The 25,182-nt window shown below is 48.3% G+C and overlaps 2 protein-coding genes across 6 annotated transcripts in view; one reads left to right on the top strand and one right to left on the bottom strand.

Moving 5' to 3' along the window:
- The first annotated feature begins 91 nt into the window (after window positions 1–91).
- On the top strand, window positions 92–18,663 carry TELO2 (telomere maintenance 2). Of its 3 annotated transcripts, none has more exons than XM_027693745.1 (19): window positions 92–446; window positions 1,004–1,072; window positions 1,696–1,843; window positions 2,218–2,320; window positions 3,069–3,137; window positions 4,003–4,144; window positions 5,339–5,475; window positions 6,220–6,308; window positions 7,515–7,616; window positions 8,223–8,308; window positions 8,567–8,658; window positions 9,556–9,672; window positions 10,630–10,701; window positions 11,222–11,392; window positions 12,088–12,179; window positions 12,919–13,018; window positions 13,526–13,590; window positions 14,168–14,283; window positions 17,248–18,663. In XM_027693745.1, exons 1-19 carry the CDS (start codon window positions 107–109, stop codon window positions 17,364–17,366), a joined length of 2,229 nt encoding a protein of 742 aa, XP_027549546.1. In that variant the 5' UTR covers window positions 92–106; the 3' UTR covers window positions 17,367–18,663. The 3 variants fall into 3 exon arrangements, with proteins under 3 accessions (XP_027549546.1, XP_027549548.1, XP_027549547.1); XM_027693747.1 differs by having other exon boundaries at window positions 17,263–18,663; XM_027693746.1 differs by having other exon boundaries at window positions 7,518–7,616.
- IFT140 (intraflagellar transport 140) overlaps window positions 18,610–25,182 on the bottom strand; it is an 80,875-nt gene continuing 74,302 nt past the window's right edge. For all 3 annotated transcript variants that reach the window (XM_027693744.1, XM_027693742.1, XM_027693743.1), the window contains exons 20-30: window positions 24,913–25,103; window positions 23,788–23,883; window positions 23,317–23,449; window positions 23,084–23,227; window positions 22,567–22,695; window positions 22,177–22,359; window positions 21,303–21,509; window positions 20,931–21,143; window positions 20,684–20,850; window positions 19,603–19,744; window positions 18,610–19,047 (exon numbers count right to left, since the gene is read on the bottom strand). In XM_027693744.1, coding sequence (XP_027549545.1) covers window positions 18,859–19,047; window positions 19,603–19,744; window positions 20,684–20,850; window positions 20,931–21,143; window positions 21,303–21,509; window positions 22,177–22,359; window positions 22,567–22,695; window positions 23,084–23,227; window positions 23,317–23,449; window positions 23,788–23,883; window positions 24,913–25,103 — 1,794 coding nt within the window. In that variant the 3' untranslated portion in view covers window positions 18,610–18,858. The remainder of the gene's footprint in view (window positions 19,048–19,602; window positions 19,745–20,683; window positions 20,851–20,930; window positions 21,144–21,302; window positions 21,510–22,176; window positions 22,360–22,566; window positions 22,696–23,083; window positions 23,228–23,316; window positions 23,450–23,787; window positions 23,884–24,912; window positions 25,104–25,182) is intronic.

A 25,182-nucleotide genomic window follows, 5' to 3' on the forward strand; every position in this document is an offset into this window, starting at 1 on the left:
CAAAGGGATTAAAATCGCTTTGGTTTTAACTTGATTTTTGAGTAGAATTCAGTGTTAACAGAGCAGCGGCGTTTCAGTGGTGAGACCACAAGTGAAAAGCAATTGCATGGGCATCTTATTTCTGCCATTTGAGAGGGGCAGGGACTTAGAGCAGTCTCTCTCTTCCAGCCCCGGGCTCGCGCCGAGGGAGGCGGCAGCGGTGCTGGAGCGGTTCCTGCGGGAGGGGCGGCTGTCGGCGCTGCTGTGGGAAGGGTGTCAGCAGCAGGCGCACGGTGGGTGCCTGGAGCTGCAGGACGCGCTGCTCAACAGGATCGTGTGTTTGCCTGAGCACGTGAGCAATAAACTCCAGGGGGAAAACCCGCCAGTGTTCTTCCCGCAGAACTACTTCCCTCTCCTTGGAGCTGCAGTTCTCCAGGTGCTGCAGATGATCTCTGACTCTCTGCGAGGTAAGGAAGGACTGCGCTGGAGGGATGACTTTTCTGAAGAAGTGTTTTGTGCGTGGACCCCTTGGCTGCTGCTTGAAATATAGATGATGAGTGTTGCAGAGCCTCACGGTCCTCCTTCAGGCTATCCTAAAAGCATAAGATCCCAGGGATGAGGAAGATAGCTGAGGCCTTTTGAAATCCCAGTGAAAGCAGCAATCCTACAAGCAGTTAAGCAGCAGCATCTGTTGCTAAAGCTTAGTTGGGGTCACTTGGTGTGTGCTGAGGGAATTGTATGGGAGATTTAAATGCTGCTGAATGAACCAGTGGCTTTGTTACCGTCTTGTTAAAAGTGGGACTGAGCTGCTTTAGCCTCCTGCCTGTCACTGTGTGTAAACAATACTGAGTGCTGGTTTGTGCCTGAAGGCACAAGGTGGTGGACAAAGGAAGAGATGATGCTTGAAGAGAAGTTAATCTCTGTTTTCAGGCTTCAGCACTTTTAGAAGTTTCTGCACTTCCTCCTGAAGGTTGGTTGGGGGATGCTGGCGATGCGCTTGTTAAACTCCTGTCTCTTATTCCAGGTGGCTTGGACTGCTCCATCTCTTTTGTTTCTCATGTCCTAGGGAAGGTGTGCGTTCATGGAAGGCAAAGTGAGTGTTTTACAATGCTCTTTTGGGGAGAGGGAAAGCGTTTTAATGTATTAATGTGAGAGGATGACTGTGATGATGACCAATGGGAGACTGACCAGTTAATTTGGAGCTGTCCTGAGCTGGGCTGCACAGGCTGCCCTCTGCTCTCTTAAGACCTGAAGGGGAGAGCATCCTCGTCAGGATGAGAATCAGGATGGGGGTCGGGCTCTGCTCCCAGGAAACATGGGATGGGACAAGATGAAACAGCCTCAGGTTGTGCTAGGGGAGGTTTAAATTGGATTTCAGGAAAAACTTCAGGCCCTGGAATAGGCTGCCCAGGGCAGTGGTGCAGTCACTCAATCCGTGAAGGGATTTGAAAGCTCTGTGGGTGTGGCACTTGGGACATGGTGTAGTGATGGCACTGCTGGGTTATTGTTGGACTCAATGATCTCAGAGAACTTTTCCAACCTAAGTGATTCCATGATTCTCTTCTATGATTTCTGCTACAGGAGCAATTTAGAACTGCAAACTGTACATTGCAGTTTTTCATGTTGTCAGGATATTGAAATTTGCAGGCTGACCTTGAGTGCCATTGCCCCAGTCCTGCCCTCCTAGGGTATTTACTGTTTTCTCTTCTGCTGCAGAGGAAATTCTGGGTGTTCTGGTGGCCCGCCTGACAGAGCTCACTAAGTCAGACTGCATCTGGCAGAGGATCTGCTGGCGGCTGGTGGAGTGTGTGCCAGAGCGCTGGATGGAGGCAGTGGTCCTTGGCTTTGTGCAGAGAGCACCTGGGTAAGAGCTCTGCTTTCTCCCTGACCCAGAGCAAAGGCTGGAATTTTGTCACAAATACTTGCACAATCAGTGTCTGAAAGGTGCTGTGTTTGTGTAGATGGTTTTTTACAGTGCCATTTCCTGAGAGACTCAAGGGGTAAAGTAGTTGATTGTTGCCTCTCAGGTAGAACCTACACCATTCCTTAAGGATCTACATTGTGGCCTGCAGTGGAAAAACAAGTGAAAACATTCTTTGCCATTACTGGCTTACTGAGTTTAGAGGTGTTCTAGAGACTTGGTTGCAAATAGCTGCTCTCAGTTTTTCCTATGATTAGGAGCAGCATGACAGCAATTACATGGATCCCTGATGTTTTGTTGTTGACCTGTCTCACTAGGTCAGATGTCTTGTCCAGATTACTGGGGAACCTGGTTGTGAAGAACAAGAAGGCTCAGTTTGTGGTGACGCAGAAGATGCTGCTCTTGCAGTATGGCCACACGGTGAGGACTGTGGGGAACAGCTCTGCAGGAGTGCCTGGTTTTCCCCAGTGCCAATGTGTTTTTTTTAGTGAAGCTCTTACTCTTCCTGAGTAAGATGAATTTACTCCAAAATGAACCCTCAGTCTCTCCACATGTGCAGCTGTTCATGGACAGAGAAGTGTTATGGGGAGGGAGTGGTGAATGGTTACTTTGAAATCATGGAATTCACGTGCTCGCTCAGGGTTGATGGTGATTGGCAGAATTACTGTACTCCTTCTCTGGAACCAAGTGGTTGTTTGCACATGGTTTCAGTGTTCTGGGGAGCTGGAGACATTCAGCTATTTAGAATCTGAAAGAGGAGACTGAAACAGCCATAACCCACCTTCTGGGATAAGAATTAGATCAAAGAGATGAGGCAAGGACTGTTGGTTTTTTTCCTGTGCACCTAAGTTTGTCACGAGGTGTTAGGAAGTGTTCTGTGGCTTGTGCTACTGTTGTGAGAGATGTTCTCTAGACTTTGTGAGTTCTATGTTTGCCTGGGACTGTGCTGGTTATATTGGTGAAAACACTGCATTGTATCCCTGTCATGCTTTCCCATGTGTTTCATCAGCAACTGCATATGTGTGTTTGGTTGTTTCTTAAAATTTGCTTACTTTTCTGTCTCTGAATGTTGTCAGAATGAAGTTTAATGTAGTAAAAACACAGCCCTGTCTGTGTTGGATGACAGCTTTGTGCCCAGTTAAAGCAAGAGCCATGGTTCTCGTTGCAGACGGCGGTGCTGCAGAACCTCCTTGGGTACCTGTCCCTGGACACCCTCCGGCGGGCCCTGCTGCTCAGAGTAAGGATCACCAATGTCACTGGTGAGGTGTCTGATGGAGAACACTCTGCTCCGTGTGTCTGGGGGGTGCACAGTTCTGGTACTTCTCCAAGACCCTTTGGTTGCTGTTGATGAAAGTGAGGGAAGCCCTGACATATCACAAGTAAACAGTGGTACACAAATCAAAGCTTGCTACGCTGCTGGCATTAGTTTTTCATATTTAACTGGTAAATTGTCTTCCAAGTAGCAAAACTAATGAGGCTTGGATTCTGACTGATGTTCCATGTCCTCTGTCCTTCTCAGCTTCCTCTCTCACCCAGTTTGTGTGGCTGAGCCGGTGGCAGCAAGGGATCAAGTTGGTGGAGAGCTGTCTGTGTGCCAAATGGTTGATGCTTCAGAATCTCTCTCATCTACATTTTCCTCAGTGGGGATGGCAGATATTTTCCCTCTCCAAGTCAGCAGTGTGATGGAACTTCTGTGAAATTTGTGTATCTTGAAATCTCTACCATTTTGTCAAATAATTTTTTTCCCACTGGTTACATGTTCTAAAATTATCTGGAAGTACTGAAAGCTATTTAAAATTGGACTAAAACCAGATAAAACAATATGCTATCATACTGAGTTTTGACGATAATACATATTGCTTTGCATATAATATTTATTTATCAGAAATAAACATTTATAATTTTTAAATTTAAACCCCCATTATATTTAACAGTATCTTAAATGAAGGTCAAGTGGAGTTCTTAGGTGGTCAAACACAGTGTGCTTTGGGCCCTGAAATACAAAGTTAGCTCTGTTTGTAGGGAGACTAAAAATGTTCTTCAAGAAATTACTTCTGTGTAGAAAAGATCCATTTCAGGCCAACCTGAGTTCTCTGATTCAGGTGCTGCAGGAGCTGCTGGAGACCTGGGGCAGCAGCAGTGCTGTGAAGCACTCACCACCTGAGCAGCAGCTGTATATTAGCAAGGCCATCCTCATCTGCCTCTCCCACCTGAAGGAGCCTGAAATCGAGAGCTGCAAACAAGGTGAGGTCCTGTGAGAAGCAGAGCTTAGATTTGTTTAGAAGAGAGTCTTACTAGGAGTAGAAAAAGATCTTATTCTGATCTGTGGATAAGCACAATGGCCCCACCTTCTCCTTGGCAGACAGGGTAACCTGTTGGAATCCTCTTTTGCATTGACATGATATAATTCCAAGTGCATAGCTTTAAGTTATGGAATTGGAGAAGCTTCTCTTTGCCCTAAGGGTCTTAACTGAGCAGTGGTTTAGGAACCCCAAAGTTTTATCACAGGAAAACAAGGGTTGACTCTGGGACTGGTGAGAGGAATGGTGTGATTTGAGCTTAACCTGATGGGTACAGCTCCAGAGGGGATGGGGAAGGTATCTGAGGGTTTGGTTGGTGTCTGACTGTCCATTTGCATTTCTCTGTGTCACTGCTCCCCTCACCCGAGCTGAGCAGGGATAGTGAGTCACTGGGACAGACCTCCTGTTCTCTGTTCACACAGTGTGGAGCTCACTGGGGTCCTGGTCTAAAATCTCTGCTTTTGTTGCAATAAAAAAAGTGCTGTACAATGTCTAGAGTTACTTCTCTGTGTGTGTGGCTTATGGGGGGTGCAAAGGTTGCCTTCAAGACTTGCTCATCTCTTTCATTCTGGAATTAACTGTTCTTTAGGTGAATAAGTGACCTGATATGTACTAACAGTACTGTAGTTTTATAGTCAGGTTTTTTGACAGCTTTTGAAAAGATAAGCTTTCTGAGATGAAGGAGGTCAGTCTGACAGCATCTTCTGTGGGCTGAGAAATACTTGTGTCATCTGCCTGTTTGAACTTACCCAAGTGGTTGGGGAAATATCTCTCTCCGATTATTGTATTGGTCAGAACCTGTAGCTTCTTCAAAACATGGCTTTTTATTTCAGTGATTTCAAAGCACTCTAAAACCAAACTAAAGATTAACTTGACTTACCATCCTTTTTATGTTTCAACAAAAAACAAAATATTGCAAATTCAGAATATATTATGATGTTTTGTTGACTTTGTACCCCATGGAAGGGCCAGGGCCTCCTGTGCTGATGCTGAAGGGCAGTGCTGCCACTGCAGAGGTGGAAGGCACAGTTCATGGGCTCTTTCTACCCAGTGGTGAGTGGGTAAAGCTGCCCTCAGGAAAGATGGGTGTTTGTTTCTGTCACTGTTTCATGCACTGTTTGTTGGTTGTTTTTTTCAGAGCTTCTCACAAGCATGATGGAGGGTGTGAAGTGCCACTTGGACAGCAGTCTGCCACGGCTCCGGCGTCTGGGCATGGTGGTGGCAGAGAGCATCAGCTCCAAAATAAACACGGAGGGGCCTGTCCTGAAGTTTGAGGTGAAGGTTTTAATGAAATTTATGACTGATGTGTGGGGCTTAGAGGAAATAAAAGCTTTTAAACCATGTGATCAGGGCATTTTAGCACTTTTTTTATCTGGAAATAAGGAGGGGCAGCAGCACCTTCAAAAAGAGAGGATATCTGTTTACAAAAAACAATTGTATAGGAAATGGTCAGGTGGCTGAGGGTGACCTTAGGAATCCAATCTGCTGGCAGAGTTCAGAGTAAACTGTTGGTAATAAAAGAGGTTTACCACATTGTATGAGGGAATGAGAATCTGACCCGTAGGAGTTGAAAGGGAACTTCAAACCTAAACCAGTAGTGAGCATTTAGTCCCTGACATGGTGGGAAGACCTGCCCTGAGCTGGGATTTTCAAGACTGATGTGGAGATACAAAAACTCTACTGGAAAGAGCAGAGCATGTGACTTATCTGATTAAATCACATTAATTCTTTGAAAGCCTGCAGCATCCCTCACGTCACATTGCCATTTATTAAATGTTTTAAAGATGGAAATAACATTCAGGCAAGGTGTGATCAGGTACTACTGTTAAATACAGGGACAAAGATTACATATGCAGAATAAATACAGTGCTGCTGGCAGCACAGGGATTGAAACAAATGGAATTGGTGGGGGTTCATCTGCTTCTGGTTCAGTCCATGTGCAGCACAAGGGTGAAATGTTGTATGCTGGGCATATTTGCAATAAATAAGAGTGCCACAACAGTTATTCTGAATGTCTAGTATGAAGAAGATGATGAAACAAGAGAATTGAGGTCCCTTCTGGTGCAAACTCCACCACTGTGTGTTGTCCCCAGCCTTCCAGGTGATGAGTAAGTTATGGCTACTATTCATGCCATCTTTTTGCCCTTCTCTATGCCTTTTTTGAGTTACAAATGAGAACTGTGTACAGTATTCAAGATGTTTTATATGTTCTTAAGCATTATAATGTACCTTCTTCTTACAGTGCAGTGTAGTTACATTAAATTCATAATTCAAATGGTAGCATGTATTAAAAGAGCCTGTTTGATAGGTGCACGTGGTGAAACTGTGGTGTAGGGGTCTTGTGTACCCCTGGGTGCAATTAAATGGGAGTTTCTGTTTGCATCTTGGAAATGTGGCATTTGGGCCATGTGCCCCCAGCCATGACAAAAATCTACTGCATCTGTCAGTGCTCTGAACTTCCAGGGCATCTGCTGAGGCTCTTGGAAGCACTCAGTTTGATCAGCAGAGGAATGAAGCACTTCATGTTATTAGCAGATGAAGGTGCCCAGCACTCCAGGGAAGTACAAAACATTTATTGCTCCTGTTCCAGGGGCATGACCAGCACAGACAGCTTTTGAGAAGCAGAGAGATGAAAGGACAATGGCAAAGTCCACAGAAGTACACAGACACAGGAAAAATATTCTCAATTATTGTATTCATCCTATTAGCAATAGTTAAAATGTTTTTTTCCCATTTCATAGAATCATGGAATGGGTTGAGTTGAAAGAGACCTTAATGCCCATCTCCTTCTGCCCCCCTGCCATGGGCAGGGACACCTTCCACTAGCCCAGGTCACTTCAAGTCCCATCCAACCTGGCCTTGGACACTTCCAGGGATGGGGCAGCCACAGCTCCTCTGAGCAACTGTGCCAGAGCCTCATCATGCTCACAGCCAGGAATTTCTTCCCAATATCCAATCTAAACTTACTCTCAGTTCAGTTTCATTCACAGCTCCAAATCTGGTGCAGGCCAGTGTGATTGGCTATCACAATCTTTCCTTAGCAGTCCTAGGTACAGGGTAGTGCAGGGGAACACAGCAAATGAGCCAGTTTAATTTTTGTTATTTGTTGCTCTTCTGTTAAGAGATTCTGCTTTTCTCCCTTTATCTCATTCTCCTTCCCAGGACTTTTTTCCAGCCAAGCTGACTGTGAGACTGCAGCAGGAATATTTATCTGCTGTTCTGTTCAGGCACCAGGGGTTGGTGGGGTGGGGAGTTTCTTCCTTGTGAGTAAGGACTGTTAGTGTGTTCATTTTAAAAATTCTTGTTCCTCACAGCAGGAGTGAGAAAGCAGGTGCTGCACTGCCAGAAAGTAACAAAAAATCCCAGACAGCAGCCCCTGTGATGCCAGATGAGGAGTCAGATGCTGAGCTTGACAGGTATGGGGCAAGAAACTGGGAGGAAATGGAAAATAAATGGCAGATGTAGGGAGAAGGGAGCTGTCAGTACCTGCATTTCTTGGCAAATGTGATTTGTGACCTTGTTGAGCTGAATGATTTGCAGCAGAGCAGGGCTTTGCATAGGAAATTGCACACAAGTGTGTTAGTCGATAAATTAAGCACAGCCCACATTGTGTGCAGCCACAATACCATATGTATTCCATTTGACTTAGATACATGTTTCCTGGACATTGTGGATATATTTACCCATTTTAATAGTGGACCTGCCATATTCTGTCACTATATAAAGAAATATGTCAATATATAAAGAAATCTCAAGAGTCAGCTTCTTGGTCACCTGACTCCTTCCTGCCCTGGACCAGGAGATCCAATTGCAGATCTGGTCACAGAACTGCTCTTTCCCTGAGAAATTCCTAGAATTCCTAAGGACCCCTCTCAGGCCAGGCTTTAGCAGTGCTGCTGGGTGATGCAGGAGTGGTGGTGTTATGGCAGTGTGTGCGCTGGTTCTTTCTCTTTGTGTCTAACTGGGGAAAACCAGAACATCTGCACCCCATAAACCAACCCCTGCCTTTATTTCTTTTCCAGTGATGATGACCTTGTCCCTTATGACATGTCAGAGGATAAAGAGCTGAAGATTAAGCCTCCTGTGTATATCCGAGACTGCATTGAAGGTAGGAGATTTTGGGCTGAGTATTTATCTGTTTCTTACCAGGTGTGGGGAGAGTGATCTCTGTGCAGGTTTATTTTTTCTGAGCTAATTTGAAGAAGCTGTAGGATCTCTGAGTCGTTTCAGTTTAGTTCCTGGTGCTGGTCATGCTGGGTCAGTGGTACCTGCCTGTACCAGGACAAACCATTGGCAGCAGGAAGTTGGGGTATGTACACCAAGCACAGCAGAGTTAATAACTTTTGTTTCTTTTGATTACCTTCAGTTCTGACAGGATCTGAAGATGTGGACAAATGGGAGGCTACAGTCAAGGCTCTTGAGAGCTTGATTCGGAGGAATCCAGCAGCAACAAGAGAGGTGAAGTAGCAGGACCCAGGTCACCAGTGGGCTGCAATACCAGGGGGCTGTCATGAGGAGAATAGATGTGCCAGTGGAGCAGCAGGCCAGGCTAATGTGTACCTGGGTTTAAGGTACACATTCCCAAGCTTTCAACTTGGGAAGGGAAATAGATGGAAGTAGTTGCCTTGAAGGTGGGGCTCTGGAGCACAAAGAAACAAAGAATCAGCAAAGGTGCTGGCAGCCCCATGGTATCCAGCAGCTTCAACACTCAAAATGAAATGTGCTGCAAGGAGAGCTTGCCTGTATGAGGAAGCTCCATGCTTTGTGCTGGGCAGGAAAAACATCAGAAATGCAGATTACAGAGCAACTATGTTGGATTTTGAAATGAAATTCAATTTAATTGTTAATCTCCAACATAAAGGGAGGTAAAATCAAACGGACTTTCCATTTTTGCTTGTAGAAGCATAATGTCTTCTGAGGGGAATAGTTGGATTGTATGGTCAAGATGAAAAGCTCAGGTGAGAGGAACCTGGGACAAGGTCACCGTGCAAAGAATGCTCACCACCACCTATTAGTGAACACTTGAAGGTGGCAGAGACACAGGCTGAGGAAGGGGAGGGGTGTGGTCCTGTACCCTACCCATCAGCTATCCTATTTCATGATGCCACCACTTCTCCAGAAAGCCCAAGTGAATCTGGACAGAGAATTGGCAGACAGGGGGGTTGCTCAGGGTTTTGAGAAATCTGTCCTGATGCCATTTGGTTTAATGTGTTTTCTCTCCCTCCTAAGTGATGGACATGTTGCCTATATGGATTGTCTTGGTTTAAACATTAGAAATGGTGTGTAAAGCCCATGAGGGAAAAAAAAAAAACACAACTATCAGAGATTTGATTCCTTTTTTCATATTTTGAGCAGGTTAGTGTGGAGCTGGCAAAAATATTATTGCATTTGGAGGAGAAGACCTGCATTGAAGGCTTTGTGGAGCTCCGTCAGAGAGCTCAAGTAGCTGTTTTAACCACAGATCCAATACCTGTGAGTCCCTCTTACTGCTTTCTTTTTTCCATTTGAGGCGCAGGCAAAAATTGGAAGCAGCTGAAGTCTCTTGCTGGTTTGATAGAGGCAACTCCCTGTCAGTGGGGTAGAACAGGTAGATCAGGTCTGATATTTATGCAGCTGAAGAATCTGCAACGAGTGACTGAACCAACAGGAAAGAGAAAACTGTCAGACTGGAGGGACTGTTTGAGGCTGTTGGTAAGAGTGTACCTGACAAGGCAGATTAGATAAGGACTTGTTGTACTGAAGGGTGTCACATAGAGGGGAGCTGAGGCATAAAGGGCTTCTAGAGAGAAAGACTTCACTGGTGATTGTAATCATGGAATCACAGAACTGTTTGGATGGGAAGGGACCTTTAAAGCTCACCTCGTCCCACCCCCTGCCATGGGCAGGGACACCTTCCACCAGCCCAGGTTGCTCCAAGCCCCGTCCAACCTGGCCTTGGACACTTCCAGGGATGGGGCAGCCACAGCTTCTCTGGGCAACCTGTGCCAGGGCCTCACCACCCTCACAGGGGAGAATTTCTTCCTTACATCCAATCTAGATCTATCCTCTGCCAGTTTAACACCTTTACCCTTCATCCTATGAGTGCAGGCCTTGGTAAAAAGCCTCCCTCCATCTTTCCTATAACCCTCTTTAAGTACAGAGAGGCCACAGTGAGGTCTCCTACCTGTCATGGCAGTTTTTTGGGTACTTCTGTATAGGAGGGACAGAAAAATTAGAAAGCCCCATTTGCCATTTACTTCCTTTGGGAGAATCTGGAAGTGGAAGTGTCTGAATTTCCACTCTTTACACAGCACGTCTCTTCCCTTCTCTTGGAGGCCTGCTGTTACTTCACAGGAAGCGGGCCCTGTGAAATGAAATGCTTTTAGAGTTAGTGGGAAGGCTGTTTCCAGCCTGGGTCTGCATTCACGGTACCCTGATTTTTCTGTACAGGTTTCAAAGTACTTGACCTCCCAGTTCTACTCTCTCAACTACAGTCTCCGTCAGCGCATGGACATCCTTGATGTGAGTGTTCTCACTTCCCACTTGCCTTTGTTGCACCAGTGCTGAGGTGTAATGGGGTTACCTTTCGTTCCTCATGGGAGGAGGCAGAGGCAGGGGAATCTCTACATTTGTATTTGTGCCCGGCATTCCCCTCTCATTCCTAACCCTGCTACTCTCCATGACACAGGGATCCCTCCCCCCAGAACGCAGAGCATGTGTTGGGCATTTGCCTGGGAGAAGCCACAGTTTCCTTTCCCTTCATCAGCCTGTTCTGTCTTCCTTTTCTGAAGGAAAATCTACCCATGACTCCTTCCACACCTCTGTCTGAAGAAGGAGCTGCTGCTCTGCTTCAGGGCTCAGCGACCAAGTGCTTGGTCAGTGCCTCGAAGCCAGGTGGCTTTTGGGGTTCAGTTCCCTGCTGTTCTTCACTCTAAACCTGTTGTGCCTTTCTGCCTTGTTGCTCCTGTCAGTTTGGGTGCAGGGGACTGTTGTTCCCTAGGGGTTACCCCTTTTTAACTGAACATCTCTCTGTTTCATCCAGGTATTGGTTTTGGCAGCTCAGGAACTGTCCTGTCCCAAATTCCATGGGAAGCCCAAGCATTCTGATGCCCAAAAGCCTCGTATCCAGCTCCTTCCTGGAAGTGACAGCTCTAAGGACTGGAGAAGAATTGTTGATGAGAGGATCAAAAGCAAGACTCGGAGATTTGCTACGGTAAGGCCAGGGCAGAAACAAACTAAGGTAAAATCCAGCAAAAATAGGGACACTCAGAGCTGCTGTAGTTCTGTCTGGAAAGAGCAAAAACCCATGAAAGTGGGCCCAATCCAAAGGAAAACTCTGTAACTACTAAAGTAAATGTATCTTGGTATCTGGCTGAATCTTTTGGTGCAGAGTACCAATTCCTGCAGTCTTCTCCCAGCAGGGAGAGGAAAATAAACCTGGAACTCCTTACCTGACTTTGAGGGATAGTGGCTGTTCTGAGCTTGTCTGGCCGCTGCAGGGAGCTGTGACTGCACCTCACAGATCCCAGACTAGCTGCCTCTTGACTGGACTGCCTCAGCCTTCCTATTTTCCAGGGAGATAAACTGATGACAGTTTCCTAGTTCCCAGAATTCCCCTGTGGTTCAGCCTGGAGAGTTTGCTTTCCAAAACTCCTTTATCCCTTGCATGTTCCTGTTCCTTATATCTAACCCAGCAGTACTGAGCTATATTGTACTGAAATGTTTAGATGTGGAGAGAATCTGAAGTGGGAAGTGAGCAATCCAGTCAGGAAACTGGTAGCCATGGGTCTACAAGCAGTGGCTGGCAATGGGCTGGCTGCAAGGAATCTGTTGTCATGGCAGTGTCCAGTGAAGTGGAAGAGCTGGGTGCTGCATCTTGTGTCTAGACTTCATTTTTCTCTTGGACAGGGTCAGTGTCACATGGAACCGTCTTCCAGCCCAAACCAGTTCAGTTCTGTTGCTGGGCACTTCTTCTTTCCATTGCTTCAGCACTTTGACAGGTGAGTGTGAACATCTTGGGGTATGGGTATGGCAACTGCCAGAGTGAACCTTTCTGCTTGTTCTCTTGCCTCAGAGCAGCAGGTTAAAGCCCAAGAGCTGTGCAGGAGCCCAGTGACACTGCACTGACACCAGGGTCATTCACAGAGCTTGGAAAGGCCTGTGGGGCAGGAGTGTGTAGGACCCTGAAGAAGTGAGATCCATCACGAGGGATAATCTCACAGATAAGTGATTTTGGCAGCACCACACCAGTTGTCTTGGCTGAGCCCCCGCTGTGGGAGGTTCACACAAACCACAGAGCTCAGACTGCAGTCTGGAACCAAAGTTAACTCTGTCTCAGGTGGAGCCTGCATAGGACACAGGACATGGTCAGTTCTTTAAGTCTTTGCTAACCTAAGAAGGCCAAGTAATTGATTCCATGATTATCAGGATTATTGTAATACCAGTTGTAAGGGTATGGCAGTGGGGGCAGTTTTTGCCTGCAGGTCTTTCCAAGTAAAGCCTGTTGGTAAAATGTGTGATAGCTGCTGTAAGAGTAGAGGATATTGCTGTGGGAGATACTGGTCTGGGATAAAAGATGAGAGGAAACAGCCGTGGGCTGTGTTAATCTGGTAGTGACTGTATAATGACTGTTGTAGGGATTCAGCCTTAAGGGAGACAATTCCCCCTGCATAACTCCCCAGCTGTTCCAAAGATGCACTGATCAGCCTTCTCACTGCTACACGACTCTGTGTCTTGCAGGCCTTTGACAACATTTGATCTCCTGGGGGAAGATCACTTAGTCCTCGGAAGGCTTGTCCACACTTTAGCAGTGCTGATGTACTTGGCTGTCAACACTGTGGTAAGGAAGGGCAGAGAGCAGGGGAGACTTCCAGCCTGGGAACTCGAGGTGCCTTCTGGAACAGCAGTGCTCTGGAGCCTGCTGCACTGGGCTGGCAGCAACTCTGCTGTTGTGTGGGCTGAGAAGCTGTGAAAGAGGCTGGGACAAATCAGTCAGAAAAGAGACATTGTATTCAAGCCACCTCTGCACTATCTTTTGTAGAAAAACTGTCAGCTTCTTTGAGGGGTTGGGCACATCATTTCAATTTGCTGCCAAAGTTTCCTCATCTGTAAAATGCATTTGATTGTAGCCCTGATCTTTACAAAATCTTTGTTCAAGGAGCATTTGGATAATGCTCCCAGGCACAGGGTGGGATTGTTGAGGTGTCCTGTGCGGGGCCAGGGGTTGGACTCGATGATCTTTGCGTCCCTTCCAGCTCAGGACGTGCTGTGACTCTGTGAGCAGTGGGTCTCTGTGGGGTGGTGTGGATGGAGAGGTGTTCAGTGCTGTCACAATCCTCTTTTGCAGGCAGTGACAGCAATGGGAAAGGCACTGCTGGAGTTTGTTTGGACTCTGCGTTTCCACATGGACTCGTGAGTTACTCTAGTCGTGTACTTTCATTTTTAAAGATCATCTGTGAGCCAGTCTCCAGCCATGGTTTGTCTTTGTGCAAACTAGCACCTGACTCAGGGTGTCAAAGACTTAATGCAATAAGTCTCTGCTCTCCTCCAGCTGAGTGTAATGCCAGACCAACACATAAACTTGGCTAGTGTCTTCCAGTGTGGCAGTACAGCCATTACCTATAGAAAGCTTGACAAATTTCCTGACCACCTGTCCATGTGATGGTTTCATCTGTGTTTACTCAGGGAGCTCAGAAAACTATAGATTCAATTCCAGCATTCAGCCTTGGAAAGGAATTAAGACATGTAGCCAAAAGGCTGTAAACATCCAATTTCTAGTTTGATCTCAGACTTGTTCAGGGCTTTTAATTACACCAAACTCCTGCACCACAGCATGCCAGGGGCTTTGGATGTGGGCACGCTGCTAGCTGGTGCATGATTACACCCCTAATCAGCAGGAATGTGGCAAAAGTCATCATACCTTTTGAGACTGGAGAGCTCCTGAGGTGAGGAAATCAAGGTGCAGGCTCTAACCAGTTCTTCTCCACAGGTATGTGCGCCAGGGCCTCCTGTCCTGTATCTCCTCCCTGCTCCTCAGTGTCCCTGCAGAGCTGCTTCTGGCAGACATGACAGAGGAGCTGTTGGAGACTCAGTCCTGGCTGGGAGGTAAGACATGGTGGGGTAGACCAGTGCTTTTCAGGTTAGTGGTGCAGTCTGTGTGCAGCATCTCTTTGATTGTGAGGGCAGCAGTGATGCCCTGGCGTTGTGCACCAGAGAAAGTGGCAGAGCACCCTGTGTGCTGCAGGGGTGCAGTACCCAGGTACCTGAGGCATAAGCCAAGAACTGTGTGTGGCATTTCAAACCGTGACTGTCCTCACAGGCCAATGAAAAAAATCCCCAGAGGTATTCTGGGCCCCCTTTCTCTGTCTGAGCATCCAACTACCCACCTCAAGAGCTGCAGGAAGTATTGTCACATTGCCTGTTACACCCAGGCAGTGACTTTTGGCCAGAAGTGACACACAAGGCTTGCATGGCCCATTTACACCATGTGCACAGGAGGGGGGGTTGTTAGTGCTAAAATCAGGAGGAAGAGGAGCATGGCTCCATCTCTCACTTCCTATTGCTGATGGAAAGAACAATCTACAAAACACAGCAAATGACTTTGAATGCTGCGCCCAATGCACCTGAGGTCAACACAAGCTGTGTCCTTGGGTTCTGCCCAGATCAGTGCTCAGGTACTGCAGGGAGCTGGAGCTAACAAAGGAACTAATGCTGAAGCCTCCACTGTGTTCTCAGGGTGACTCCTATGACTCCCTGGTCTGGTTTCCTTCACCATTCTCTCTCTTGGTGCGTGGCTTCCCACAGGGAGCAAGCAGGAAGTGACACTGACCCAGCCAGGCTCTGATCCTGACAGGTTGGGGAGCTCTGTGCCCTTTGAAAGGAAGAGCTGCCTTGTGGGGCCCAAGACTTCACTTTTCCCATGACATGGTGTGCTCTCAGGAATCTGCTTGTCTCTGCAGTTAACACTGCTGTTACCAAGTGCAGCCTTTCAGGAATGCATTTCCAGCATGAGGAGCTGCATAATCTGTTTTTAATGAGTTATTTTGGGGAGGAGGAGGATGAGAGAACCAGTAGTAGCTTCTCATGGCTGTAGGGAGTGTAATAGCCATCTCTTTACATGTAGTGCTTTTGCAGGAAAATTACATAATTGATCCTGGTGGAAATGAGCGCAGGGCAAGATGACAGTTGTGTGTAATACCAGAGAAGGGAAAATTGCTGTAGGAATCGTTCAAAAACCTTAAAGAATTCAACTCAGCTCCACCTCTGGTCAGATGCAATTAAGTGCAATTTAAAGGGCTTCTAGAACTGCTTCCTGGAACACCCCAGCTTCATGGACTGTGCCTTTGCTGTTTGTTCTAAGGTTGTTGGTAAAATGGCTGCACAGGGAGGCACTGGGTCCTCCCTGCTGATCCTACAGGTCAAATCTGACACTGGAGTCCTCCTTCTGTGACTGAATTGCAAGTCTGAGCTCACGGACTTGCTGTTTCTTCATGACTCTTCCAGACAAGATTTGCAAGAGGTGGTGTGTGTGTTAGCTGTGCTGTAGCTGGGAGTGACGAGCTGCCCTGCACAGGAGCCTCGTAGCTGCTTTGGGTTTCAGATTAAAGCCCTGCCTTTCTTCTGCCATGGCCAAAGCACAATGATGAACACTGGGATAGGAAATGTTATCCATGAAGTGTTGAGTAGAAATCCACAAATCTGCTCCAGTTTGTTGTTACACCAGGGCCTACACAGACTGCTGTAGTGACCCTGGGACTGCATCTGCCCTTCAGCCTGCGGGCTGTCACCAGAACTGTTCACAGCATGGACTAAGAAACTACTTCAGTCACTGTCATGGCATTGTCTGCTTACTTGATGCTTTGGGACATTTCAGCTGGGGGGAGAGGTGAGAATCCACCTTGCACTTGTCCATTGTTGCCCTTAGTGCCATGCTGAACCTACTGGTGAGCAGCCTGATCATTCCTAGGGGAGGGAGGGAATACCTAAACACTTCTAGGAAACAGTTCCTTTGATTCCTCAGCAGCTGCCTTTGAGGGAATTCCCCACCCCTTGCAAGTGCCGTGGAGCTGTGTCACGGCGAAGTGTGGTTTATGTCAGGACCCAAAGGATACTCTGGTGCCCTGTGCCTCCCCTGCCGTGCCAGCAGTGCCAGGTCCAGGCTCACAGAACAGAAACAGCACCAGCAGCACTGTGAGCTTCTGAGCTTGTTGCAGTCTGCCTTGTAACCTCCCCTTTTGCTTTCTGTAGAGGGAGTATGGAAGCAGCATGGGGCAGCTCTCCCTGTGTTATAAATAGCCCCACTCCATGGCCATGAGTCATGTGTTTGGGCTGACAGTGCCGGGCTCCCAGCACAGGCTCGTGCGTACAGGATATCCTCACACAGGCTCCCTGCTCTTCCAGGCTCCCCTGCTCAGACATCCTGCGTGCATCCTGGTTGTTACTTTGCAGGCCTGTTAAGGGCCCCTGGAATAACAGCTGCTGGGAATAGCCTCATGCCTGCCCTAACGTGCTGCATAACATGTGGAAGAACTCATTTATCAGAGGACTGGTCTCTCAGAACAGAGAATGTGCTGAACCTTGGGGCCTGCCTCCTTTCCCCATTGGAATGGCAGCATGACCCCAAATTCAGGAGGGAGCACTGACCATTTTGGATTGGAGGAATGTCAGAATGGAGACTTTAGGCTTTGGAGAAAGTGGATTTCTAATTGCAAGCTGCATTCACACTTGTAGCTCAGCTGTACCAAGGTTATGTGTAGCTCGAGGGCACAAGTACAAATTCTGGCACGGAGGTTATCCCATGGAGTCCAGGATCAGACAGTGTCTATAGTGTTTCAACCCAACTATTTGTTTCTCCTACAAGACTGACCAGCACACTGTCCTGTGTGGCACTCAGGGCTTGGCTGAGTTCATGCTGCTTTAGATGATTAAGTTTGTGCATCTCTGCCTTCAGGCCTAGTGCAGTTCCCGCAAGTGGTGATGTCCAGCCCAGCCACAGGTGCAAATGCTGTTGTGTTTAGTCCTGTGATCCTCAGTGATAGTGAGAAGTGCCCATTTTCCAACTCACAGCAGCTGCTTCTTTTGCAGATGTGGTGGAGAAAGATCCTGATGGGGACTGCAGGAGGCTGGCCCTGCAGAACTTGCTGCTCATGGAGAACCTGAAAAAGAAACTTGAAGCTGTCCCTTCCTAGCTGAAAGGGTAACAGAAGTGGCCTTTAGCTCATGCTTTTGCTAGCTGGATGTGTTTGGGCACTGCTGGGACCTCTTCTGCAGTCACCTGGCTGGAGGAGAGGAAGAAGGGGGAAGGGTGCTGAGCTGTGAGCCAGCAGGTCTGACTTGACATCTGGACTTTGTAGTGGAGGCCAGTTGAGTGAGCTCTTGGTATCCGGTACAGCGAGTACAGATGCAGGAAGGCAGCAAGCGCTGCCATCCTCCCTCAGCCCCCACCCAGCTATTTATAACCCTGGCAGGTCTGAGCACTCAGCTAAAAATACGGGGAAGATCTCATGGAGCCTTCTTGTCAGACAAACAGGAGGGCTGGGGACGGCCACCTGCCACTCTGACCTGCCCCTGACAAAGGCTCCTGCACCCCTGAGCAGACAGTTTGGGGTGACAGCTGTTGGCCTGCTGCTGGAAGGGGTGGCATGGAATGGCACTGCTGATGGGATGCAAACACTGGATAGCTACATTGAACTGCTGAAAATGTGCTGGACCTAACTAACATTCAGATTTTGACCTTAAAATCTTCCCCACCCTTCTTCTCCAAAAGCAATTTTAAAACTTTATATTCGCCCCAAGTTTTGAAGCAAGTCACAAAATATGAAAAAGAAAAATCATTTAAGCAGAAGGGCTGGTTGGTAAGAGATGTGTGAGTGACCTGATTACTACCCCTTGGTGGGGCAGGGTGACAGGCTGAGAGGTGAGCAGGAGCTTGGTTGGTACACAGAGCTTCACTTCTCCCAGTCCTGTTTGTGCCAGTGGAGAAATTTGCATCTGAAAATATGACTAGAACAGACTGGCTTGATGTAACTGGTGTTTGGAGAAGGAGCTTCCCTGTGAGAAGGAAGCTTCACTTGCTCAGAGTGACCCACCTTGAGCAGGGTTTGGACCAGGAGGCACCCCAGGGTCGCTTCCAGCCCAGCCATTCTCAGGTTTAGCCCAGATGTCTGTTAAGTGGTCTGTCCCACATGACCCTCTGATGTATTTAAATACAGAAGCTTTGGGTGGGGGAAGTCTGCCTTCAGCCTGCAGGAGGGGGTAGTTTGACTTTTTAACCATACTCCTTCCAAATGGGATGGAGATTGATCTATAATTCCCTAGAAGCGAGACCTTCTAAAAACAAAGTTGTACTTGAGAATTTTGTCAACTCACGGTTTTCCACTTCAATTACTCAGCTCTTTTCTGGACTCAGAAAAAGGCCTGAATATGCAGTTCTTACTGTTTTTTTTCTGTCTCAAATTTATTAAAATATTAAAACCAGGTTTTTAACAGGATGTACACATGAACCTCTATGTTGTGTTTGAGAGAGCCTATTAACTCCAATATTGTTGCTTGTACAGTCAAGCAGGAAAAATAAATTCTTCGCTAATAACCAAAAAGCCCTGTGGCAGCAGCACTTGACTGATCCGGGATCCCTAATGAGGGTGCAATAGAAGACCTGGCATTAAAGTCAGCTTTGCACTGTCAGGAGTCTTCCACTTCATCAGCCACTTCTTCTTCCACCTCCCTGTTGTCTGTGTGTGCTGGAGCCAGGGCTGGGCTCAGGGGTACACCTGCCCCTCGGTGCACGGCCTCCAAAATCTCTGGGGACACAAAGTAGCTCAGGTGGGAGGCTGGAATTCTCTTCTGCATCTCTTCCAGGCAGCGGTAAGCCTAAAGGAATGCAGAGATCACTGTCAGGGCTGCAGTGCTACAGGCCCCAGTAATCCATTTAATGTGCTTTGCACATCAGAAATGAGGTTAATCAGCACAGCTGGAGGAACTTGCCCTTGGCATCCTCACATTCCATCACAGCAGCAGGTCACAGTTCAATGGGAGCACTGGGGGTGTGTGGCACATCTGCCCTGAAGGAGTGATTCACCATTTCCTCAAATAACTGCAATTTTACAGTTTGCTTTCTTCTCTGGCCAGGTGGCAAACACAGCGTGGTGTGATTGCTGAGCCACTCACCCAGACAGACCCTTGGTTCTTATAACTGGGAATGCTTAAGAATCCACCACCATTTATGCTCTGTGTCCTGGGAGCTTTCTTTTTCTCTTCACATCCCACAAAGTGAAAAATACAGATGTAGTTCCTGAGCTGTGCCCCACCCTGCTGTGCAGTTCAGCTCCTGCTGTGGAATGCCTTCCTCTGAGAGCCACGCTCCACCAGGCTGCACAGGTGTGCAGTATGGGCTCTGTAGGTTGGAAGAATTAAGGCTTCACTCACCGTGTGGAATTCCTCTACTTGTGCATAATGCTGAAGCAGAAATCCCAGAACATCGCCGTGCCGGAGGGCGTCGTCAAAGTCCTGCTCAGCCAGGAGCAGTTCACACTGCCTGACTGCTTCCTTGGGGTCCTCAGGGTAAACTCTAGGAAAGGGCAAAAGGCAACTGTCACAGCCCAGGGAGTGTTCAGCTTGTCAGGTCAAGGACAGGGAAGAGGTTTTGCTGAATTATGTTTCATGACAGAAAGCCAAACAAAACCCAGAATTCCCCCATGTCCTGGGCAGATCCCCCAGGGTGGGCAGCAGGGGAGGGGGGGATTCTACCCCCTCAGGTGAGACTCCCCTGCAGAGCTGCCTCCAGGTATGGGGAACAACAGCACAAGGACATGGAACTGCTGGAGAGAGTCCAGAGGAGGCCACAGAGATACTCCAAGGGCTGCAGCCCCTCTGCTCTGGAGCCAGGCTGGGACAGCTGGGGGTGTTCAGCTAGAGAAGAGGAGGCTCCAGGGAGACCTGAGAGCCCCTTCCAGGGCCTAAAGGGGCTCCAGGAGAGCTGGAGAGGCACTTTGGACAAGGGGTGGAGGGACAGGACAAAGGGGAATGGCCTTAAGCTGAAGAAGGGTAGATGTAGGTTGGGTATTAGGAAGAAATTCCTGGCTGTGAGGGTGGGAGGCCCTGGCACAGTTGCCCAGAGAAGCTGTGGCTGCCCCATCCCTGGAAGTGTCCAAGGCTAAGTTGGATGGGGCTTGGAGCCAGGATAAGGGAAGGTGTCCCTACCAATGGCAGGGGGTGGAACAAGATCGTCTTTAAGTCTCTTCCAACCCAAACCATTCTGTGATAATCACCTTTCTGGCTACACCTCCCTTGCTCCAGACACTTCCTTCTCTTTCAGGCTACCTTTCCACCTTTAATGTCAACAGCACTTTTAATAATCACTTCATGGTTTCCCTGCTAGAAAAGTGTCCCAGCAGCTTTTAGAAGTGAGGCTGCAAATTATTTATTTAACTGCAGGTGCTGGTACAACTTCTGTTCTGGTAGGATATTTCTGTCACTTAGTTTCCATGCTCTGTGTGCTGCAGCTCACCTCTGAGCGTGGATGAACCGCTTCATCAGGGTCATCCTACTCTGCAGGTGGGCAAGTTTGCTTTCCTGTTCCACAGGGCTTCTGGCCTTTGCCTTGGAAAGGCACTTGTAGGCTTCTGCCAGCGCTCTGTGGGCTTTCTCATAGCTCTGATACTCATCAATCTCTACCTGCAAGAGGAGAAAGGAGATGAAGGTCTTGCTCCAGAGCTACCAAACCAAACGTTCAGCAGTCACAGAAGGGGCAGTACCTGAGCACATGCATCATAGAAACCTGCCAGGAGGTCAAGGGCCCTTGCTTTGGTGTAGAAGCTGATGATGTTCGCAATAATCTTTGCGTCCTTGCGCCAATCCAGCGACTGCAGGTAGTTGGCTGCCATGATGTAAATCTCTCTCTGTCTGGAAACTCCCGCAAAGAAGACAATTTTCTCGGTATCCCCAGATTTCAGCAGTGCCCTCATAGCCTGGCAATGGAAAAGGGGGCACGGGGGAGAGAGGGAAAATATTGTGAATGCAAAAACACCAGCCAAGATGGCTCAGAAGCTTTGTCTGTAGTTACTGTAGAAGTCTACTCCAAGGTTTACTTTTCAAAACACCCTGGTTTTGAGGCCATCCAGGCTGACCTTTAACTTATTTCCTGCTTGTGTGTATTTCTTGGTGGCCATGTGATAGTTGCCTTGTCTCATGCAGCAGTCAGCAATTTGCTCCAGCAGCTCCCTCCGGGACTCCTCAGGGAGGTCCTGGGAGTCCTTGGAGACCGTCATCTTCTCAGCCAGCTCCTCGGTGATGGTCACGTTCTGCTCCAGGCAAAGCTGCAGAGCTTCGTGGTACTGGTGGGAGCAAGGGAGCAATGAGATGTTGCAAACACTACTGTGATACCTCACGTTGCTTGTGGTGTAACCTACAGAAACCAGCTGCACACACAAGCAGCTGAGGATGCTCTGGAACACGGGTGTAGTTACATGCCCCGACATCAGCCCTTGTTCAGGCACACACTGTCCCATTTTGTTTGCTAAGAACGTTTGTTCTTCCATGACGCCACTGGTTCTCCCCTGTTCTCTCAGTGGACACGAGGCTGCCACTGAAGATTCAGTCATTTGGACTCTGAACATGAGATTTTCGGTCATATAAGTCAGATTTGTTAGGCATGATTGATAACATTAAAGTTTTCAGCAAGTACAAATAAACTGAAAGACTTTGTGAAATATTTTGGTACTTCCCCTATTGGAACAAATTCTGACTAGGTTATACAAGAGCTTTTAGCCCAGAAAAGGGCTACTGTGCCCTTGCAGAACATGGCAGAAAGGCAGCCAGAGGAGTGGGCACAGGATGGGTCTGGTACCCAGCACTCTGGCAAGGTGCTGAGTCCTTGGCTTGAGAGGAAACTTTAAACCCTGCAAGTGTCTCTGTGTATCTGTTTACCTGCACAGATAAATGTCTGTGTGCAGGTACACACCTCCTCTACCTGTGCAGGGGGGACTAGAGGGCTCAGCTCACCTTCTTGGCCGTGAGCAGCAGCTCCATTGCCTTCTCATACTGAGCGTGTTCCACGAAGAACCTGGAGCAGCGGGCGAGCAGGGCCGGGTCTGACTTCTCATCCAGGTCCTCAGCAATGAGCTGCAGGGCCCCGAACTGCTGCGTGGCAAAGGCCAGCTCCAGGGCTTTGGAGAAGTGTCCTGCCTGCAAAATTAGGAATGAGGCTTCAAAGACTAAAGTACTACAGAGCCAGTTCACAGGATGCCCTGGAATGGGTTAATAAAGCATTACCCACCACAAAGAAATGACTAATCATCAGGATATAGTAAGAACTACAGTTGATTTAACATTCCTCTGCTGTAGGAACTGCTTTGTTTAGGGTTTGAGAGTTTTTACTAAAAAAACATTTACCTTGTGGTATAACATGACAGCTCTGTCCATCTGCTCCCCCTTTTCCTCATAATAGCAGGCTGCCTCTATCATGTCTTCTGGCGAGCTCAGGAGAGCCAGGTTCATCAGCTGATCATCTAAATTGTTTGCCTGTTCAAAAGCAAAGGTTTGGCTCGGGGTGTGCAGACACAAGTTTTGTAATTCTGACTTCTGGCAAGGCGGTGGCTTTGTACTGTCACACAGTATAAAACCATCACCCCCTTCTGTGTAAAAACCTCTACAACCCCAGTGACTCTGAGCTTCAATTACGGTAATTTCTTTCAGGCAGTTTCTGATGAGCTGTACAACAAAATACTGTCCCAAACCACCAAAGCTGCATTGATCCACCTTTGGTAGAAGATGGCAGCAGAAACCAGGAGCACCTTCACCGTGGGCTGTCCATGAGCAAGCAGTGTCTCACGGGAGAGAATGGGCACAAACATCTCGTTCTGCCTTCCCTGTGTGCTGGTTTTGGGGCCAGCTGTCCCTCTCCCCATACCTTACAGAGGCGGATGGCATTGTTGAAGGCCTGGGCCCGGGTGTAGAAGTGCACGGCCTGTTTGATGTCCTCCTGGCTCTCGTACTGCCGGGCCAGGTGGTAGGAGGCCGCCCAGTTCCCCGTCTTGTTTGCAATTTCAGCGGCCTGCAAAGGGCATCACATGGCTTTACTTGGTGCCTGTGCCCATCCCAGGAATGAGAGCTCTGGGAGCAGGTGGGAGCAGGCTGCCTCACCTTCTGAATGTTGCCCTGAAAGCAGTGGACACGGACGAGGGAAAAGTAATCCTGAGCCAGTGCATAGTATTGCAGCGCGGATTCCAGGTCTGACTGGCTCTCCAGGTACTGCGCCCACCACTTCCACAAGCTCCTGGAAAAGCAACGGTATTGACTGCAGTAACAAGAGGCTGCATTTTTCACTCCTGGAGAGCTTGAATACAGACTAGACGAGTTTTTTAGAACACAGGCTTCACCTCAACCCAAGGGTGACACTGCAAGGTCTGCGCTATACGGGAGGTCAGCCTGGAGAACCAGTGTGGCAGTTCTTAAGCAAGATAATCCTGAAAAGCTGTGGGAGGATCATAACATGGATGAGGCAGGGGTTGAATGTGGCTGAGAGGAGTCACACTCCTCCATCCCTGCTTTCATCATGAGTTGTATTTCAGACCTGACAGCCCCATGCCGGAGAAGGAATGAGCTAGCACTGACTTGTCTTTCATCTTGTTGACGTAGTTCTCCAGGGCTTGTAAGTCTTCAGAGAGCATTCGGGGCACCTCGAATCTGTGTGTGTCTGACTTCTCATAGCTGTGGAGAAGAAGAACATATTAGATGTGAAATGACAACATCCTTTACTAGCTCACTTCCTATGGAAAACATCCATTTTTGTTTGCCAGCCATCCACTGACAACACTGGCAACGACTGCTTCAGTTGTATAAGTTCACTGTAAGTCCAGTTGCAGTCCACCAGCATCATCAAAAATTAAAAGTTCAATGGTACTGGAATGAGGGAGGTGTGATCTGTGACCACAGGGCAGTAAATACTTCAAAAGTGCCAGTGCTGGCCCAAAGAAATATTCCAGAAAGTTCCCTAAACACCAAGCACATCTGGCTGAACAGGTCACAAGAGCCCTGGGCTCCACATTGTGCCTCATCCTTCTGCCACCCACTGCAACATCAGCCTCTGCCACTGGCCTTAGCCCAGCACCCACCTCTCCTCACCCCCCTGCCTGCCATGGCCCCCAGTGGGTCTGCCTGAGCACAGCAGAGCTCTGCTTTGACTCTGAACAGCAGTGACATTATTGTATTATTATTACTGTCATCATCATCGTTATCATCATTAGTATTAGTATTATTATGGAGACTTCATATGGTAAAACTCACATAAAAGCAAGATTTCAGACAGCAAATCTAAGACATTAAAAATCCCCTCCCCTGGCTTCTCATGGACTCAGCGGTCACAGGAGAGGACGAGATGCCAGAAGCAACCAAGGCAAACTAAATTCTGCTCCAGCAGTTGTGTCTGGGACTCTCAGGAAAAGTAAACAAGTGGTTTTGTCATGGAAAAGGAAGGAAAAGAGGGAAGTGGTCTTCCAGCAACAAGCACAGGAGTGGATATGAGTAGGGTTCAGCTCCTGGCCCTGACAGACTCTTGACCTTTCTGACACTACACGTTATTCGCCTGGGAAGGTACTGTGAAGTTTCACTGGGAATGCTTTCAATCTGTGAAAGCACCAGAAACAGGAAAAGCCTTTAATTAATTATCACCATCAGACGTCCCCCTTTGCCTGCCTGCACAGGAGAAGGCGGCTCCCAGTGCCCCAGGCCAGTGCTTACTGGGTGAGCGCCAGGCTCTGCTCCCCGGCTGCCTCCAGGTGCTTTGCGTAGTTGCAGTGGGTGGTGCGCAGGTGGACCCGGTCCTGGGCCTCGGCCGTTTCCAGGGCCTTCTGCCACTGGTTGGAGGCCTGGTAGAACTTGTTCAGGAGGTCGAACCGTCCGCAGGCCTTGTACAGTCGCTCTGCATCCTCCTGTGGGGGGAACACCCGAAACCCCGTCAGCCGCGCCCGCGCCTCGCAGGGGTCCCACGGGCACCGCGGAGCACGTCAC

This window comes from Neopelma chrysocephalum, unplaced genomic scaffold (genome assembly GCF_003984885.1).
Source record: "Neopelma chrysocephalum unplaced genomic scaffold, ASM398488v2 Primary Assembly neopelma1_93, whole genome shotgun sequence".
Lineage (NCBI taxonomy): Eukaryota > Metazoa > Chordata > Aves > Passeriformes > Pipridae > Neopelma > Neopelma chrysocephalum.

Excerpts from the sequence above, each read along its gene's own strand:
- TELO2 (XM_027693745.1), top strand. The coding sequence starts at position 107 with ATGGGCATCTTATTTCTGCCATTTGAGAGGGGCAGGGACTTAGAGCAG. Across the intron at positions 1,844-2,217 it reads TTTGTGCAGAGAGCACCTGG|GTCAGATGTCTTGTCCAGAT; the intron begins GTAAGAGCTCTG and ends CTGTCTCACTAG. Across the intron at positions 11,393-12,087 it reads AGACTCGGAGATTTGCTACG|GGTCAGTGTCACATGGAACC; the intron begins GTAAGGCCAGGG and ends TCTCTTGGACAG.